The sequence below is a fragment of the Sycon ciliatum genome, chromosome 8 (genome assembly GCF_964019385.1).
Source record: "Sycon ciliatum chromosome 8, ocSycCili1.1, whole genome shotgun sequence".
Classification (NCBI taxonomy): Eukaryota; Metazoa; Porifera; class Calcarea; order Leucosolenida; family Sycettidae; genus Sycon; species Sycon ciliatum.
In genome coordinates this window covers 20,793,787-20,814,051 of record NC_088650.1, presented here as the reverse complement: position 1 = coordinate 20,814,051, position 20,265 = coordinate 20,793,787, and the positions used below count along the sequence as shown (strand labels likewise).

The following is a 20,265-nucleotide window of genomic DNA, read 5'->3' as shown; positions in this document are numbered from 1 at the left end:
TAGTACATATACCAGTACTGCCATCTCTCCGGATGCACTACAGTACTGGCTTCTTTGCAGCAACTTCGTATTTGATTGAATTGTTTTAAAATGTAGTACATGTACATGCATCTCTTTACATTCACCAAACTTCCGGGCATGGCTCATCCTCAAGGTGAAGCAATAAAAGTTATAGAACAGTATTTTAATTTCTTTCCCATTCTAATTTAAATATCACGGAGGCGTGGACGCAGACGCGGGTATGCCGTCGAGGTTACCCGTCGCCGCTCGGGTAGGGCTTCGACCTCGCCATACGCGCGGACTGACGGCATGCGCACCTTCGCGCTTATTGCCTCCGACACACCGTCAGCAGCTAGTTCAGACTTCTGACCCCGCTCCAGGCACCGACGCTTCTATGCAGGACGAGCCCTCATTGCTCTCCCCGGACATCATTTCCTCAGCCGTTATGAAGATGAACGCCCTCCACCCTCTCCTCGAACGCGTGGAACGCCTGGAGAACAGACAGTGCTGAGTCTGATCTGGAAGCCGATCTCTCCCACGCGCGCGCTCCGCACCCGAAAGATCGCTCCCACGCTCCGAGCGTCAAGCTCCGGACCTATCCTGCCCGGAACTTCCAGTTCTATCGGAACCTCCGACTTTGCCAGGACCTCCAGTTCTCTCCAAGCCCTCGGTTCTACCCACACCGCCACGTCGTGCGATTGAAAAAATCCAGCGCGGAGAGTTTGTGGAACTTGAGGAACTCTTGCCGGAAAATTTCAGCTCCCAGGGACAGGAGCCAATACAACTGGTTACAGCTGGCGGCGACATGGCTCAGCTCTCGCTCAACCTCAGCGCAAAGCACACGCGCGCGATCAACGACTTCTCGGCTTGGCTGGAGGCCTGGACGATCTACATGGGCATCGTCGTTCTTGCTCGTCCTGACCGAGCTCATGAGCTCGTCTGCTACCAGCACATACTTTGTACTGCGAACCAACAGTTCACGACGTCTGCTAGCATGCTGTGCTGAACTATGATCGAGCATTTCGCCAACACACCGCCAGCATGGCACTGCGCTGGGACGTGATCAATCAGACGCTGTGGAGTATTCGCCTACTCCGCTCTCCCCGTCTGTCATGCAGACGTCTCCTGTGCTGAACTATGATCGAGCATTTCGCCAACACACCGCCAGCATGGCACTGCGCTGGGACGTGATCAATCAGACGCTGTGGAGTATTCGCCTACTCCGCTCTCCCCGTCTGTCATGCACCAGATGCACGCTCCAAAACAGCCGCGACCGCTGCCTGCCCACATGCCGTAGCTCAACACGCGCAGCCCTTTCCATCAGTGGCGGGCAGCACCCGCCAAGTCTGTTTTAAATAACTTCAACCCCGGCAGGCCCTGTTCCCGCACACCCTGCGACCGTCTCTACGCCTGCAGCTCATGTGAAGACAAAGGTCATGCCGCCACATCCTGCACCAGCACCACCCGCTTCAGGTGGCAGCGCCCTGCAGATAGCCACGAGAAGACTTCGAAGCCCACTGAGAAAAAGTAAGCCGACTTCCACTCCCCTGAACACTGTTCGCTTTCACACATTACTGCCTTCCTCGGAATTGTGCTGGACACGGTGCGCATGGAAGCCCGTCTCCCAGACGACAAACCGACGGACCTCCGCGAGCTCCTCAGCGAGCTGTCACGCTGCACCCAGACCACGCAACGCAAACTCGATCACTTCCTGGGGAAACTCTCCTTTGCGTCGAGCGTCGTCGTACCAGGCAGAACATTTACGCGGCGCTTATGGGATATCAACAAGAGGTTTAGCCGCGCCAAGCCCTATTTCCGTATCACTCTGACAGGCATTCCAGCAGCTGGCACCATCGGCACAGCAAGCCCCGGACACTGCAATCCGCCTCTCTCTCCTGGACTGATGCAGGAGGTCGCCGACCTGGCAGCCATGGCAATCGCCCCGACAACACGGCGCACGTACGCCACTGGCGAAAGGAAATTTACGCAATTCTGTGCGTTGCAGAGATGGACGCCCATGCCGGCTACAGACACGATGCCCAGCTGCTTCGCAGCACACCTCACACAATCGGTTCAACCACAGACAATTCATGTCTACATGGCCGCAGTACACAACATGCATCTCGAAGCCGGATTCCGAGATCCAACGATGAACGCATTGCTGCCGCCACGTGTTATGCGAGGCATCAAGAGGACGGCGACTGACCCGGCAATCCAGCGCACTCGCCTCCCAATCACCATTGATTTGCTGCGGAAGCTCCTCAACCATGTCAACCAACTCAGCCTGGACCAACGGCATCACCAGCAGGACAAGGGCATGCTCAAGGCGGCAATGGTGCTCGCCTTCTTCGGATTTCTTCGATGCGCTGAATTCACTGCGCCTCCAGCCGGGTTTGACCCTGCCACTCATACCACACGCCAGGATGTGACTCTGGATGTCACTCAAGGACGCACATATATCCGCTTCCACATCAAGCAATCGAAGACGGACCAACTTCGTCAGGGCCATGCAGATAATCGGTAGTACCACTTCACAACCTTGCCCGGTTGCCGCCCTCCTGGCATATTTTACAGTCTGTCCGTCTGACGCCACTGACGCACTCTTCCGCTACCGCCCTGGGAGACCGCTGACCAGGCAGGCACTGACAGAAGAGCTCCGACAGCTTCTCCCACTCACGGGAACACCCAATTCACGCGATTACGCTGGTCATTCGTTCCGCATCGGTGCCGCCACAACTGCAGCCATGGCGGGTACCCCGGACTGGCTAATCAGGGCAATGGGCCGATGGAGAAGCGACAGTGTCTTGCGCTACATCAGGGCAACCGACACAGACATGGGGCAGCTGACCCAAAAGCTGTCAGAGGTACAAGCGCATCACAGAACACATGGAGGTATGTAAGAACCCGCCACGCGGGCACGCAACTCGCACCCATGCACGTACCCACACGGCTGACCGTTTGGAACAGCACAGCAACTTGCTCTGCTAGGATTGTGCTGACAAACTGCGCTGATAGCAACAACAGTGTCATTCACGTGCATTGCAATGTGTCACAACTTAGCATGGAGGCTGGGCAACCATGGGCCAGCTATCTCCTCTCATCTGGCAATTATCACGGTCTTCGGCCATCACACTCATACTCCCACACTCCTGCCTCCTAACGGGCATTGCACTTCGTGCGTGGGCCGTCCACACTCCGTCCATTTCATGGGCGCCCATCTCATGGGCTGCACTTTGTGCGTGGACATACATACACACTATCATACAGGCCGTCCACACTCCGCCCAGTTCATGGGTGCCCATTTCATGGGCTGCACCTCGTGTGCGTGGGCCGTCCACACTCCGTCCATTTCATGGGCGCCCATCTCATGGGCTGCACTTTGTGCGTGGACATACATACACACTATCATACAGGCCGTCCACACTCCGCCCAGTTCATGGGTGCCCATTTCATGGGCTGCACCTCGTGCGTGGACTATCCTACATGATTATCACATGCCAGATTCGGTTGCCCAGCACTCCATGAATCCTCCATATGATGTGTGCTCTCCACTGGTCTGCAATAGCGAGTGCATGCGTGTTAATAGCACATTAGAGCTTGCGGTAATGTAGGTTAACACGTTGCACAAGCCACCACTTCACACGCGCTCCAGCGGCTTCCAAAGAGCCCGCAGATCCCACGCTATTCATTGATGCATGTCAAGTAACACGTACATGCACGCTGTGGTGGCATGTAACATGCCTACGCCGGAACTCACCTGAACTCGCCAGCCAACCAGCCATATGCGGCTGCAGCACACATCGGAGCTTGAACCCGTAACGCATACACCATACTTTGCGCTGGCCGTATTGCTACTTCATATTTGCTTTGCTTGGGTAGTGAGAAGAACACCGGTTTGTTCCTTTCTCACCCACCCACCTCTTCCCATCTATGAATAATATTGATATCCTTGATTCAACACAGGTATCATAATTCATACAAGACGAAAATAAATAGGAGTGCTGGGCCAGCTATCTCCTCTCATCTGGCAATTATCACGGTCTTCGGCCATCACACTCATACTCCCACACTCCTGCCTCCTAACGGGCATTGCACTTCGTGCGTGGGCCGTCCACACTCCGTCCATTTCATGGGCGCCCGTCTCATGGGCTGCACTTTGTGCGTGGACATACATACACACTATCATACAGGCCGTCCACACTCCGCCCAGTTCATGGGTGCCCATTTCATGGGCTGCACCTCGTGTGCGTGGGCCGTCCACACTCCGTCCATTTCATGGGCGCCCATCTCATGGGCTGCACTTTGTGCGTGGACATACATACACACTATCATACAGGCCGTCCACACTCCGCCCAGTTCATGGGTGCCCATTTCATGGGCTGCACCTCGTGCGTGGACTATCCTACATGATTATCACATGCCAGATTCGGTTGCCCAGCACTCCATGAATCCTCCATATGATGTGTGCTCTCCACTGGTCTGCAATAGCGAGTGCATGCGTGTTAATTTAAATATCACGGAGGTATGTTCATCTAGCAAATTGAAGATGATTTGGGACTGTGCATATTATGCTGTGACTTATGCGCCGCACTGGTTTTCTCTATGTTTAATTCTCAATAGACTGGGATAAGTGTTCTTGTTTTTGTTCCGCTGTATGTGCTATATCTTTGTAGGAAGTGGAAAGACAGCTGCCTTTGTCATACCTCTACTGGTGTGGATTATGAGCTTGCCGAAGCTCGAACGGTGAGTGGATGATTTGTATGGGCACTGCTCTTGTTACCACCGTTTCTGCAGTGGTGACATTGATAGTAGCAATGCATGTGCTGGGTGTCTGAGGGACTTTGAGAAGTCTCACAGCCCTGTAGTTTCTGCAGACTTGGCTGATTACTGTTGGTGGCGAGAGCAATGTTCTTGCCAAGGAGTGCTTGACCGCAGTATTCCGTTGTGCTTGCTGTCATGGGTAATGGTGCTTTTGCCATAACTATGGAATTAAGTCAACCTACATTTTAACTGCTTGTCATGCCTTCTATATTTTGTCTTGGGTGTGTTTACTGCTGCAGTGAGGCTGATGTGGAGAAAGGTCCATATGCCATTATCATTGCTCCCACGCGTGAATTGGCAAATCAGGTACGCAATGCTGTGCTAGTGCTGCGTGGTGTGGTGTGGTGTGGTGTGGCGTGATGTGGTATGCACCATGCTGTCTGTCCTGTAGTGGGCTTTACTATCTGATGTTCCAGTGTGCTTGAGGCTGTTGTAGCATGTAGCATCTATGGAGACGGCACAAAATCATAGTGTCCAAAGTGATGTGCCCTTGGACTTTGGGTTTGGAAATTCTACCTGGTTGTGGTCTTTGCAACCAGCGACTGCGACCGTGGCCGTGACCTGGCCTCAAACATAGCCCAGACCAGTACGGGCATTCAATGGTTGCGGCCTCTCGCAAGGGCGGCTGGAATGGGCAGCCTGGGAGCGAAACTTATGTCATTCCACGTTCCATTCACCTGTTTCGTCTCCACAGATGCTACGAATCTATTGTGTACTTGCGCTGCACATAATCCTTGCCATTCTACTGTTCTTGAATCTGTGGGATTACTTGCACATTGCAAGTAGGCGGTATTAGCCGGTATTAGACGGTACTGCATGTATGTTTCTGATGAATTTTCATGGCAGCAGAAGCCAATCTGCCTTGTCAGACTTTGATGGAGCAATTTCCAGTTAGCATAGTGAGCATGAGTGAGTGTGAACGGTTGGTTGTCAATGGCATACTCACTTATTGCATCATTGTTACTGTTTTCAGTTGGCTGGACCAGTATTGCAGGGATTGCTATGGGTCTGCACTGCCTGGTCATGCAGTTAATAGCACTATACAGAGCTCAGACCTTGCCTTGCTATCAGCTCACAGCTGCAACAGGCAACATTGTATTCTGTTGTACCCAGGCCTTTTATCTAGCTCTCTCTCTCTCTCTCTCTCTCTCTCTCTTTCTCTCTCTCTCTCTCTCCCCTCATCGTTTCCCCCTATACAAATGCGATCCCCAACCCATCTTGTCCTTGGATCGTTGTCGAGTGCTGAGCAATGGGACTCAGAGGACTCAACACTATTTTTATCAAAGTGTGTGTCTCCAAGCCCTGTGTTTTTTCCTGGAATTCAGGCACATGGTGAGTGGAGAGATTTCCTTTAATCCCTTCCTAGGCCAGAGGGTCTCCTGGAAATTATTGGTCATGAGTATTATTCTTGATGTGCTGAAAAAAGTGTTTTGTGTACCCATCTTCAGATTGAAGAAGAAACGAGCAAGTTTGCCAAGCCGATCGGTATTCGCACTGTCAGCATTATTGGTGGTGTAAGTTTGTTTTGCAATTCTCAAAAGAACATTTATTGAGCAACTAACTGCAATGAAATATGACTGATTGGAGGGTTGTTGTGCTATTGATCGTGTTATTGATTATCACTACGGTGCTACAAGACTTTTCCCTTTGGTTGCAATAGGATGGATCCGCCCATGTGTGCATGCATGCGCGCACATGTGTGTGTTTGTTTGTATTAGTGAAGGGACTTGTTTCTCAGTACTTGTATTACACTTTGTTTTCTTGTGTTCATTTTGATAGATGTCACGTGAGGATCAAGGCTTCAAATTGAGACTGGGTTGTGAGGTAAGCTTGAGGCTTTCTCATAGCTGTGGGTGCAAGGTTTGCGTTTCTTTCTGCTTCACTTGTTGCACCTGTTCTAATCTTTTGTCTACTGTGCAGAGCATTTTTGTATTTTAGCTTAGTCCCCCGTTTGCTTGTAGTGCAACACTTTCTCTGCATGCACTTTCGTTTCTATCGAAACGTATTATTGTTTGTTTCTGATGAAACGCATTGCTTGTTTTGGGCAATTCTTGTCTGCTGTTTTTTTTTTTACTCAGATTGTCATCGCAACACCCGGTCGTTTGATTGACGTACTTGGTGAGTAGGAGTGAGGACAGTGATGCTATTGGTTATGTCAAGAGTACATAACCCCCCAGAGTGTGCAACTCCACTATGGGTGCTGACCCGACAGAATTTCAAGTTGACGTCATTTTTGATGATGCAGTGCGCACTGTACACGGTTTATCAGACGAATCCGGAACCTGTTGTTGACCGAAGCCGATCGATCCTGTACAAATTATTGCAAAGAAAAACGTGTGATGTGTTGACACCCGTACACATGTTGTAAATCACTGGTGCAAGGAGCATTGCGTCATAAATAATGACGTCGACTTAAAATTCTGTTGGGACAGCAGGGTATGTGGGAGTTGCACACTCTGGGGGGTTATGTACTCTTGGTTATGTTGATGGGAGGGTGGGGGTGCAGAATTATTGTCCCACCTATGCTAAAATGTGATTCAGTTAGTTCTTACTACCTAGACTCTAGCGTGATAAAGACATTAGATACCTGATGGAAAAGGCAAGTCTTGCTTGTTATATGGTTTACAACTACTAAAGGCATCTCTACGTGAGGATAATAGGAAGAAAAAAACTGGGACAATAATCATGGCCGAAATCCAGTATATACAGTAAGGTTGCCTACTCTACCTAAATACAGTTAGGATTGAACTAATTTAAGGCTAGCACCACTAACCAGTCCTGATCTAATGGAACTCACAACAGTTTTACCACTTCGTGGCTCCACCCTTGGCCTTGATCACTGCCTCCATGCGCGCCGGCATGGTGGACTATGCACGCGCAGTCTGCGGCAGTGATCAGGTTCCACGCACTCTGGCAGACACCCCACAGCTGATTTGTGCTGGTGGGCCTGATCTACAGCTCATGGCGCTTCAGGCCAAGGATGTGCCACAGGTTTTCAATGGGATTCAGATCGGGCGTCTGCGGCGGCCACTCCATAACGGTGACGTTGTTCTCCTGAAGCCACTGCTTTGTCGCACGCGTCGTATGCTTGGGATCGTTGTCCTGCATAAATATGCCACCAGCATCACTGAACGTATCCTGCATGCTTGGCAGCATCACGTTCTGCATTATTCCCAGATACTGCTGCGTGTTCAATTTGCCGTCGACCTTGTACAGGTGGCCTCTGCCTTTGGCGGACATTGCTCCCCAGGTCATGATATTGCCGCCTCCCATGTTTCACCGTTTTGCGCGTGCACGAGCATGCGAGGGCTTCTCCTGGTCGTCTTCTGACATAGACAGCCCCGTCAGACCCCACCAGGTTGAACTTGGACTCATCTGTCCACAGCACTCGGCCCCACTGCTCACACGTCCAATTCTTGTGGGCTTTAGCAAATTTCGGCCTCTTTACTTTGTTCACCTTGGAAATAAACGGCTTTTTCACCGCCACACACCCTCACAATCCACTACTTTGCAGCCTGCAACGCACAGTTCGCACTGAGACGGTATTCCCACCCTCCTGCGCCAACTCGGCTCTCAGTTTTGTTGACGTCTTGAATCTATTGCACATTGAAAGCACCTTCAGCCTGCAATCGAACCTGGGGGGTAGTCTTCCTTGGGCGGCCAGTGTGGGGCTTCATATCGACTTCGCCAGTTCTTTTGAATGCAGAAATAATTCTGCGTATCGTACGATCGCAGAGACCCGTCAATCCAGCTATAGATCGCAACGAGAGACCCTCCTTGTTCATCTGAACCATTTCCTACTATCTTTACTGAGCTCCTTTCCTCTCCCCATCGTGCAGAAAACCAAAGTGAAATTACTCAAATTGTTGTCAGCAAACCGTCAGCAGGTTGGAAAGTTACCACCACGTGGTGAAGATTTTGAATTTCCCGCCAAAATCGGTCATAACAGTTTTGCCAGTCGTACACGTGACATTTCGGCATAATTTTTGTCCCACTTTTTGTACGGTAAATCGTGAGTGTTCTGGAAAACTGGTTAGCTTTGTCAAAACTCGTTGCTATTAGGGACGTTTAGCAACGCGAAAGTTCGAACTTTTGGTGGGGATGATGTTTCGCGAAACTTTCTTTCGAAAAGGAAACCTTGTGAGGTTTAGCAACGCACGAAATGACTTCTTCCTGAAGTTATTTGAATTCTTTAGGACAGTACCGTATATGCAGCTCAGTCTCAAGCAGGGGGCTGTAAATGTACTATTCCAGCCGTCAAGAGGAAAGAGAAAATAACTTTCGCAAACCACTGCAACTTCGCATCCAAATTCTCGAAGTTTCGACCCTTGTTTCTGTACTCATTCCCAGACTCGAATTTTCTTTCGAACTTTCGCATTGCTAAACGTCCCTAATACCTGAAGTGCTTCAACTGTGTGGTTGTTTGGCACACAGGCCTGTCCAGGTTGGCCTTTAGATTCCAAAAGATGACCAAAATGCAAGGTGGGACAGTAATTCTGTCCACCACTATTGTGCTGATTCTCACTCAGCATTAGTGTGCTATCAAGAGTACGTAAACCAGAGTGTGCAGCTCCACATCTCTTCTGCAGATAGTCGCTCCCATGGCGAAGTTTTTGTTTAGGACATCATGAATCATAGAAGCCCGTCATACCATAGGTTCAGTGCTAAATCACCGTATCACAGGGTTCTAGCCAAATAGGGGGTAAGGGGGGGGGGGGGGGCAGCGCCCCCCCCCCCCTATATATATGGCCTACTCTGTTTGCGCGCCCCCCTGTGAAAAATTGCCGCCTCCCTACTCATTTTCCGATTTTCGTGTTTTTCATGCATAGATGGTTCATAAAGGCACATTTGTCTGGGGTGAAGTCAGGGATTTGCCCCATACGTTGCATTTGGCGTGGCAAGACAATATTGGAAAGTGGAAAAATGGGATATAGGGTCACTGTTTCCCATGCCCACCCCCTACTATTTTGACCTGGCTAGAACCCTGGTATCACTCAGGTGATAGCAGGAAAATTGCGTGCTTTTTTCGCCGTTGGTACGAAAAGCAGCAATGCGCGACAGAAATGACCTTGGTGATACGGCAAAATGAGTTAAATGACCATGAGAACCAGTGCGAGCTGTAGCAAAGGTTAGTCACTATGAAAACCAAAAAAAACATTGCTGTGGGACGATTTTCCCGGAGTTGCAGAGCTCTGCGTAGAATATTACTTCGGGGAGCTGGTGGTGCATGGGTCATGAAGAGGGCGGCGTATTCAGGAGTAGAAATTTCTTTCCAAATTTTGCCTGCCCGTGGTACATGTATTCAACTAACTCCACCCCAAACATGGGCATGACTTTGAAATACAAGATATTGGAATATATTCCATCACACGTGGACAAGAGTACATGAAAACCAGAGTGTGCAGCTCGGATGGGTGGCTGTCACGGCGGAATTCCGTGATTACATCATTTTAGTGATGTAGTGCGTACAAGCAGGATTCAAGCAGGTCTCTTTCTGCACAACTGCAGCTCAGTTGTACGCACTACCCCATTTCCCGCCTCAGATCTGCGCCAAATATGATGTAATCACGGAATTCCGCCGTGACAGACACCCATAGCAGAAAAGGCCCCAAGCTGCACACTCTGGTTTTCATGTACTCTTGACGTGGAGCTCACTTGATCAGATTACCGTGGATACCGTCGTCATGGCAATCCCAGTACTGTCACATAGATACTCGTATCCTCTTAGGAGCTGCTGCGCCTTGATCCTTGACGGTGGCGGCATTCCTAAGGATGCGGAAAATTCAGTCAGCTATGTAATGTCATACGGACTCCTACTTCGGCTGTGAAGTACTATTTTCTAACATTATTGTTGTTGATTTATGTTTGTTGCGATGTGTGTGTATTGCAGAGAACCACTACCTGGCATTATCTCAGTGCACATATGCAGTACTCGATGAGGTGAGTACACTGTACATATAGCTATAGGACATCAGAAGTCAACAAATTACTACATCTGGGTCAAATTTAGATCCACTTCGCCCATAACGAAATAGAGTATATTGTGGGTAGGCTCTCGTGTAGCATGCATGCGTGATTTGTTCTGTATCAAGAGTGGTTCCCTGCCCGGGGAGGGAGGCCCCAGTCCAGTCACTACCAGTGGTTGTGTCACCCTACATGTACTGTGAAGGAAAACCACCCAGCCGTGTGTGGATGCATACAAACATTGGAAGTGGAGCCAAAAGTCAGGGTTGTAATGACCCCGGCGGCCTGGGGGTGCGTGTGTACGTGTGTGTGTGTGTACTGGCTGGGCAAGATCTGTCATTGTAACAGTGTGTGGTAGCTCGGAAAGGTCCATGTTTACAAGCTATGTGTTGTACAACCATGCTAACATTTAACAGTGTTTGTTTCTGCAGCAAGTTTGCAAGCTGTGGATTCTGTTGTTATGCCTATTGTACCATCAATGTGCATACATGTGTGTGTGTGTGTGTGTTTGTTTGTGTGTGTGTGTGTGTGTGCGTGCGCGTGTGTGTGTGTGTGTGTGTCCTTATGCATGCAGGCTGACAGAATGATTGACATGGGTTTCGAACCTGAGGTCAAGAAGATTTTGGAATATCTGCCTGTCAGCAATGAGAAACCCGATACAGGTACGTTTCAATGTCTTCTGTCCTCTTTACATGCTGCTGCTGCTGCTGCTGCTGCTGCTGCTGCTGCAATTGTCTGTTGATGTTGATGTTAGATTTAGCTAAAGGTGCGTTCTCTTTTAAAAATCCTCTCTGGGAAAGTTGGAGAAGTGTTATTATCCTCTCGGAATTTTAGGAGATTTTCCAAAGCTCGCCGAGTTCTCTGAACTTGGGAGGCGGTTGAAACTTGGAGGTTGCCACGGTTATGGATCCACTCATGTGGCCTCCCAGCAAATACGCATGTTTGCAGGTGTGACCAGAAAACATCATGTACATGCTCATATGTCTCGAGGTCGTGGTCCGCTTGGCATTTTTCACTCCACACAACATTGACACCTGTACGAAAGAAATTTCTCCAAGAACCCGCAGTAAATAGGAACGCACCCTAAGGCTTGCTTGACATTCAGGCATCATAGCAGTCTTCCTTTACCATATTGTCTCACTGATTGCTTAGTGTTCCAAACAATTTTTCTGCTTTACGCGTGTGGAAGCCGCTATTCTTTGCTTCGATGAATATGTGGCCAGAACTCTTTTGTAAGACTATGCTGTTGTACAGGTGATTATGAGTGTGGTGTTCTAGTAATAGGTGATTTAGGGGATATTGTTGTCATTGCTATTGCTGCCGCCGCCGCCGCCAGTACTGTTGTTGCTGTCACCTTGACGCGCACCGTTAACATTGTCTCTGTGTGTGTTCATTCTGTATGTGTGCTTGTGTGCGTGTGTGCGTGCGTAAGTGTACGTGTGTGTGTGTCAATGTGTGTGTGTGTGTGTGAGTGTGTGTGTGTGTGTGAGTGTGTGTGTGTGTGTGAGTGTGTGTGTGTGTGCCTGTGTGTGTGTGTGTGTGTTTGTTGGTGTATCTGCGTACGTGTGCGTATGTGTTGCAGATGATATAGAGGATGTGAATGCATTACTGAGTAATTTCAACACCAAACAGCGGTACAGACAAACTGTCATGTTTTCAGCTACCATGCCACCGCCTGTTGAAAAACTGGCACGTTCCTACTTGAGGTAATTTAGCATGTCCATCAGGGTGTTCATATAGTTATGTGTGTGGGTGTGTGGGTGGGTGGGATTTGCGTGCGCGAGCCTCTGTGTGTGTGTGTGTGTGTGTGTGTGTGTGTGTGTGTGTGTGTGTGTTTGTGTGAGCGAATGAGTGAGTGTGTACTTCCATGTATATACTGTAGCCGTGTGTGCATTTTGTGTTGCCTTTCCTTGGAGTTTATTGCTATGTTGTTGCTTCTGTGTTGTTTGTTCCCAGACGGCCGAGTGTCGTGTACATTGGATCAGCAGGTAAGAGTTATGCAGTTCATATCTCTAATGTACATGTACAGCTGACTGTGCATGTACAGTTGCGCCCGGTGAAATCCCACCCAGAGTGCATTTTTTGTGCCCTTGACGCCCTGGAAGTGGCACGAATGCAGCTGGACATACCCATGTACAAATACAATGATGTAATCGGAACTGGTCCAGGGCGCCAGCTTTGCACTCTGGGTCAGATTTCACCGAGCGCAACTGTAGGTCAATATGGCCTGTGCAGGTGATTGCACTTCATAATACAGTACATAATACAGTACTTTATTGAATGTCGGAATGTTGGATACTATACTCCCGTGTCATGTAAGATCATCTGCATGTATATAGGGGAATGGATTAGCATCTTCTAAAATCTGCTCTCTCTCTCTCTCTCTCTCTCTCTCTCTCTCTCTCTCTCTCTCTTTCTTCTTTTTTTTCTCCCTATCTTCTCATTTCCTCTCCTCTATACACTAGCCAAGTATAAATTAACGCCAAAAATCCAGTGTGCAACCCCTACTAGCTGGTAGTAATGTATGGAATTGTTCGGTGTGTGCTACCGAACACTTACACTTGTTTTCTCCATTTCTATGACTGTGTTCTCCAGGCAAGCCGACAGAACGTGTTGAACAGAAAGTACACATGGTCTCAGAGCAACAGAAGAGGTGAATACAGTACCTGCATACACGACTTGTTTTGGAGATATTGCAGTTACATTGGTCATTTGGCATTGCATAATGTTTAGCTATGGTCCGTATGTCTATCTCATGGCAGGGAATAGGATGTTCCTTTTCTATCATTCACAGGACAATGGTGTAATGCGGTCATGATACTGAGTAACTGCTTGATATATCAACTGTGTATGCATAGGTGTATTGGGCTGTGCTATTTTTGTTGGGGAAACGAGTTGAAGTACTTGTGCAAGTTGCGGTCCTTCACTGAATCACTGGTATGCCTACTACAGTGTTAGTGGGTGAAATCCGACCACAGGCCCACTTTCCAGTTTACACACCCACAGTCAATCAGCCTCTGACACCATAATGCCCTGCAGCTCTGCAGTCCGGCTCAGTTCACATGTACTCACTTATTACTCACGATAACCCTTTTGTCAAACTAGTGGCCTGCCTATCTCACTAGCCAGCACTGCAGTATGCCATTGCTTACTCAGCGCTTGACCTTGCATTTCGTGTTATTTACAGAAAGAAGATGGTTGAGCTGCTTCAAAGTGGTGTGGAGCCACCTATTATCATCTTCGTCAATCAAAAGAAGGTAGGACAACTTCTGATGGCTGCAGTTCTACCAGTTCATCATCAAAATATATAATAGTTACTGCTGGTGTTGTTACTGCTGCTGCTGTTGGCATCGTCTTAATGTGGATGTGGGAAGGGGTTGGATGACATACTAGTAGCTGATTTAATAGAATGTGCTTTGCAAGGGATAGCTTCGTGCTTTGCCAGCCCGCTACTTTTTTCCGTTTTAGCACCCATCTAGTACCTCAAGCTGTCTCACTGCCTGTGGCCCTTTTTGCGATGGCTTGACGTTTTGTTCTATTCACTTGGAGTTGCATGGGTTGCCGAAGGTGAATTACTGTATAAGCAGAAATATTCGTCTGGAATTTACTTTTGTCTTTTTCGTCCAAGGAGGTTTTGGGCTAAATTAAATGCCAGACTAATGTCGATTTGTCCAGCTTTTCAATACACTCTTATGATCCATGGACGAAATTTACAGCCAGACGAACTCCCTTTCTGTGAAGTTGGATGAAATTATTGACGACGAAATTTTCTGCCTGTACAGTACACATAACAACTGTAATGTGCCGCTTGGGTGTGTGGCTCTTGGGACAAATTTCCGGATTACATGTACTGTTAAGTCTGTTATGCAGCAGTGACTTGCTTGGTTGGTTGTGCTCTTCCCCTGGTTCTATCTGCTCAGTCCCTGGTCCGATCTGCTCATTGCCTGGTCCTATCTGCTCAGTCCCTGGTTCTATCTGCTCATTGCCTGGTCCTATCTGCTCTGTTGTGACTCTTTCTTCCTATGCTGTATGTGTAGGGAGCAGATGTCTTGTGTCGCTCGCTGGAGAAAATGGGCGTAAGTTTTTTCTTGAGTATAATTATGCAAGGAGATTGCTCACTCTCCTCCTCTGCAAGTCTCTTTTTGCTTTCAACTTGTTATGGTGTGTATTTGCTAGAACCAGCATGTTACATTTACACTCTTCTGAATCTCAGTGGAACCCTTTGACTTTGTGATAGAAACGATGATGAAGAGATATGAAAATGTGGGTTATGGTTGTCCATACAGAGCGTTGAGTATCAGAAACAATATTTTTTGGCTTTTTGAAGAAGTCCATAATCTCCTCCTTTGATGCTCAATTTGGTAGTATTTTGATGTGCAGTTTGTGATGAAGCCAAACGGGTGTGTCCATGTTGTTGTTTTTTTGTGTAGCTCAAGGCGACAACACTTCATGGTGGAAAAAGCCAAGACCAGCGGTGAGTGTTGTTGTTGTCATCCCGTAAGCGACCAAGAGTTATCGTATGACCTGGGCAGCAAACATACATTGTCCCATACATGTTCCGTACCGTCAAAGATATCCCGAAGAGCCAGCCATGTGTGTTCACTGTTCATCCACATATTCAAATAAGGCTTTCGCCGACAGGATCATAGCATGAAACGACTTGGTAGAATGTACACATACCGTATATTCTCTATTATAAGCGCCGTGCTTATATATTTTCAACACCCCTCTACCCCGTGCTTATATTGGAGACCGCGCTTATATTGGAGACCGTGCTTTTATTTTTTCAATCAATACATCCATACAGAGCAAGAAGAAATACATGCTAGATATCATGCATGCCGCATTGATTTCCACCAAGACCGTGCTAATAATAGAGACTGTGCTTATAATGTTTCAAAAGGTGCTCACAGTGTGCTAGTATTAGAGACTGTGCTAGTAATGGAGACCTGTGCTTATAATAGAGAATATACGGTATGCGATGTGTTTCGACTCTGGGGAGGGACTGAATGCAATCCATCAGTGCCTGTTTGAATCTCGAGTTATGTGTGGGTGTCATTGGAACAAGTGCAGTGAGGATGCACAGGTGCTCGCGGTCCACACCCAGAGTCACGTATACATGTATATACTAGCAAGAGTACATAACCAAGAGTGTGCAACTGCCTGCACAACCTCTATGCTGTGCTGCGACGGCAGAACTTCACATCACGTGACATGGTTCAAAAGGTTATGCTGGCAAACAGTGCAAAGTGACCACAAGAGAGTTGTACCCAAAGCTGGGCTGCGTACAACCCAGTATCTATCATGCACTAGAGTGCACGGGTTCATCACGTGATGTGAAGTTCTGCCGTCGCAGACCCCATAGCTGGAGTTGCACACTCTTGTTTATCTACTCTTGATACTAGTGCGAAACGAGAGAGCTACCAGCGCGGAGTCAGGGCCCTAACTACATCATGTGTGTTATAATTGTTATTCAAACTGATAGAAGCGTCTGTTCAATATAAGAACAAATGCCCGATATCCATATTGTAAAGACGTTTCCACCAGTTTGCATAACATGGATGATGGCGTAGGTAAATACCAATAGCGAGGGCCCTGAGCTAGCAGCTCTCTCGTTGAACAAGGTATTGCCATTATAAAACAAGATATGACAATGATATCAGCAATGTCCTGTTGTGTGGAGAGAGAGAGAGAGACAGAAAGACGGACGAAGAATTGTCTAATATTGTGATAAAAGGGGTATGGTGGCAGATACACATGGCATGATTCACTGAGTTCTGGCATACCGGTATGTGAGTTCATAATTTGAAAGCAATGGAGATCATTTTAGAATCCATGGCTTTAACCATGGATTCTAAAATATTCAATACCTGAATGCCACTTAGAGTCTTTTTGAAGGCACTTATGGTTGGGGCAGATTTAGCCTCCGCTGGTAGTAAACTCCATGCCGTACTACCGCGGATTGGAATAGAACTACGCCCAGCTGGTCCTGGCAGGAGCGGGATGTGCAGCAGATTGTTCAGCTGTCCACGGGTGACACACTGATCAGCCACGCCTTCAGTCACTGCTCTGTGACGGAACAATGCCTGCAGCAGAGGGTTGGCGGAATTGTGCAGACATCTGTGGACAAGAGTCGACAACTTCAGGATAAAGTGCTCCTTGATACTGACTAATCCCAGTGGTGACAGTAATGGGGCAGTTGGTGTTAGACCTGTCCCCTTGGAAAAACGCGATTCCGCGGCTGCGGCAAATTTCGCAGAAATTGTCATCATCCGCGGAAATCACGGAATCCACACTATTGCCCGCGGAATTTGAATTTTTTAGGATAAATTAGTAAAATTACTACTCAGAAAGCAGCAGAAAAACTACTTTGCGATCTGTTTTAGCACATTATGCTCGTGCGAGTGTAGGTGAGTGCAGAATCTCCAAGATTCTTCACTCTCATTCAGTTTGTGACTGCAAACGATAGTGTAAAAAGTACTCCTTCATGCAAGGAGGGTGAAAAACTTGCAGAAAGTGCCGCAGATTTTTGATTTTACCAGATAATGCCGCAGAAAACCCCCCCCTTTTCCCCCGCGGAATTTGCCGCGGAATATTGAATTATTGGCCGCGTTTTTCCAAAGGGACAGGTTAGCATACACTGCTGGAATGTAGCACCAACTTGAAAAGCTTTTCCACTCGGATCAAGAGGCTTTGGCTGAGTCCTGGGAAGAAACAATTAGATCCATAGAGTATATCACGGTAAGAGAGGCTGTACCATTCTAAGAAACCAGGTGTGCCGTGCCTGTAAACTGAGTGAGCTGCCACGGTGCCAGAGTTGACCAATTGTTTGGGCTGTCCAAGGCAGATTCTGATCCACAATGACACTCTGAGGTATTTTGCTGAGGTGGCAACTGCTAGCTCTTCATCTCCACAACGTGCGGCAGTGCTGATGTCGATGACACCTCGCAATTGATGAACATGGGTTGGGTCTTGCTAGCGTTAGGAAGGATCCCAATTGCCATTAGTAAGGACACCACCCGATTGGTAACTGTAATGGTTAAGAGTCTCGCTAACCAACTTGGGATACAGATGGGAGCAGTCTAACTGCTATCATTATGCCATCAGCAAATTCCTGATTGAAAACGGTATCTGGTAGGATTGAGGTATTGTCGGTGTGCAATACGAATGAGAGAGGGCCCAGCACACTCCCTTCTGGTTATTTGTATGAGTTGTGTGTGTGCGTGTGCGTGTGTGCGCGCGCGCGCGTGTGTGTGTGTGTGTGTGTGTGTGTGTGTGTGACGGAGAGTAGGGGGAGTGTTTGTGTGCATCCTATTCTTGCGGAGTTGCTAGTGTATAGATCATGATGTTTGTTACTATCATCTGTAGTCCTGCAATGACCATTGGCGTGTGGTACTAAGTCACCGGTCATTTGTTCTGTTTTCGTATGTGACTTGCAGTGAGTTTTCACTTGCTCAGATCAAGAATGGTGAGAAGGATATCCTTGTTGCTACTGATGTTGCTGGACGTGGTATTGATATCAGGTAAGCTTGGCTACTACTGCAAGATTACTACTCCAGTGGTCCCTCTATAATCCGGTACCGTTTGTGCTACAGAAGTTCTGCTTTGACTAGGGAGGGTGCTGGATTATAAAGTCTGATTTATTGCTGCAATGTGCACGAAAAGGACGTTTTGGTAACTGAAAACCATCCTGGTTTATAGAGTGCTCAGGGGCGTCGGAAGCAGTTTAACATTGGTGCGGCGAAAGTGTGAGAGGGGGGTCCGGGGGTCCTCCCCCGGGATTTTTTTGAAAATTGGGCCTAAAAGGCCATATTTTTAATGCTACCGAATATTATGAGAAATAAGAATATGCATGCTGATGACACACCGCATTGTCGATGTAAAACATGGTACCTGTACAAGAGTCGACAAGCCATCAACAAGGTTGAAAATGTAAAAAAAAAAAAAAAAAAAAAAAAAAAAACTTCCAAAATTATTGGTGCGGCTTTGGCCGCACCTGCCGCACCGGTTCCGACGCCCCTGGTGCTGGATTAAAGAGGGACGACTCTACATCCATTGTCGTACTGCAGTAGTGCTGTCCTCAGGGAGCTGGCAATCTAGCACACTGCTGTTAGGCTAGTGGCACTGTGCACTGTGTCAGAGTGTCAGTAATGAATGTGTTATACTGTATACTCAAGTACTTGACTGCACTCACTGCTTACTACAGTGCTCGGCTGGGAAATCCAACCCCTGTCGCTCTTTCTGCCCCCACACACACACGTGCAGACACACTCACATCCATTCACTCAGCGTGTCTTCTTTAAAAGTCTAAAATGAATTCTTTGCAATCGGGAATCTCTCTTTGTTGGTGTTTATCGTCTGATCACTGCCTTTTCATGTGGTCTATTGGTTTGTTTTCTCAGAGATGTGTCATGTGTCATCAACTATGATATGGCCAAGTCAATTGAAGGTAACCACTCGATACTATACTTGCACCATCATTTATTTTAGCGGTTGTAAATCGACCCCGCTTATTATGTCCCCCCCCCCCCCCTCACCATGCTTTGGGCCCCAGTTTCCAGGCTCAAGGGCAGTTAGACCATGGTTGTAACTTGTAAGTCGATATCCCTTTTTACTTTTTTAGTAATAGTTTGTTTTTGGATCATAAAAAATGTTGACGTATAACCAGTGAAATACAGTACATTTAAAGTACTTATTTGCATTGCGCCATTCTACCAGTGCATGGGTTCAGATGCTGTTCCGTGCTCAATGCCGCGTATTGTTATGCATGGATTGTGCTTCAGAAGAAACTTGGACTCTAAGCCCTGAAACAGTTCTGTCCGCAGATTGAGTAGTTATTTGAAGCCAAAGTTGGAACAGCCGTCACACCAATGTCGTAATTCCTCTATCTTTTGCCTTTATGCTTTTTTCTTTCTTTCTGTAGACTACACGCATCGTATCGGTCGTACCGGACGTGCTGGAAAGTCTGGTCTGGCTGTGTCGTTCCTGACTAATGAAGATTCTCATCTGTTCTATGGTCTACGACAGCTGCTGAAAGGTAGTCCTGTTAGTGTGTGTCCGCCTGAACTTGACAGACATCCTGAAGCCCAGAACCCACCAGGAAATGTAGTCCATGGTGGTAAGAAGCGTAAGGATGAAGTTCTCTATCTGCAATAGATGCATCACTGCTCCATTTTGCACGTTGGAGCATGCGTTTGTGTGCATGTGAGTACGTATGTGCATGTGTGTTGATGCGGTGCCAGCTGTAACGTCCTGCTAACAGTTATTGTGTCTGTTGTTGTCCAATCAAAGTCCTCTTGGTTGGTTTCTACCAGCTCCTTGTGTCATCTCATTGCTTTAATCATTGGCTCGTTTCTCTGCCTGGCCGAATGAGCACCTTCTCTTCCATGCGCGATGCAGGGTGCGTTCTTTTTCTGTTCACTTTTTATTTACAGTGCAGTTGCCATTTTCTACTGTGAATCTGCATAATACGCAGGTCTC

The 20,265-nt window shown here is 47.8% G+C and overlaps 2 protein-coding genes across 2 annotated transcripts in view; both read left to right on the top strand.

Moving 5' to 3' along the window:
- The window catches only part of LOC135822290 (probable ATP-dependent RNA helicase DDX23), a 34,984-nt gene extending 14,724 nt beyond the window's left edge, over positions 1-20,260 (top strand). The window contains exons 16-31 of the mRNA XM_065335023.1: positions 4,674-4,743; positions 5,061-5,127; positions 6,270-6,335; positions 6,601-6,645; positions 6,900-6,939; positions 10,712-10,761; positions 11,360-11,447; positions 12,368-12,491; positions 12,742-12,773; positions 13,381-13,438; positions 13,973-14,042; positions 14,823-14,861; positions 15,216-15,259; positions 18,225-18,308; positions 19,188-19,234; positions 19,709-20,260. Coding sequence (XP_065191095.1) covers positions 4,674-4,743; positions 5,061-5,127; positions 6,270-6,335; positions 6,601-6,645; positions 6,900-6,939; positions 10,712-10,761; positions 11,360-11,447; positions 12,368-12,491; positions 12,742-12,773; positions 13,381-13,438; positions 13,973-14,042; positions 14,823-14,861; positions 15,216-15,259; positions 18,225-18,308; positions 19,188-19,234; positions 19,709-19,941 — 1,157 coding nt within the window. The 3' untranslated portion in view covers positions 19,942-20,260. The remainder of the gene's footprint in view (positions 1-4,673; positions 4,744-5,060; positions 5,128-6,269; positions 6,336-6,600; positions 6,646-6,899; positions 6,940-10,711; positions 10,762-11,359; positions 11,448-12,367; positions 12,492-12,741; positions 12,774-13,380; positions 13,439-13,972; positions 14,043-14,822; positions 14,862-15,215; positions 15,260-18,224; positions 18,309-19,187; positions 19,235-19,708) is intronic.
- LOC135822293 (uncharacterized) lies at positions 38-4,475 on the top strand. Its single transcript, XM_065335026.1, is given in 2 exon segments — positions 38-2,520; positions 2,522-4,475. Coding segments are annotated over 2 exon segments (1,290 nt in total). The 5' UTR covers positions 38-1,609; the 3' UTR covers positions 2,901-4,475.
- Positions 20,261-20,265: the final 5 nt, after the last annotated feature.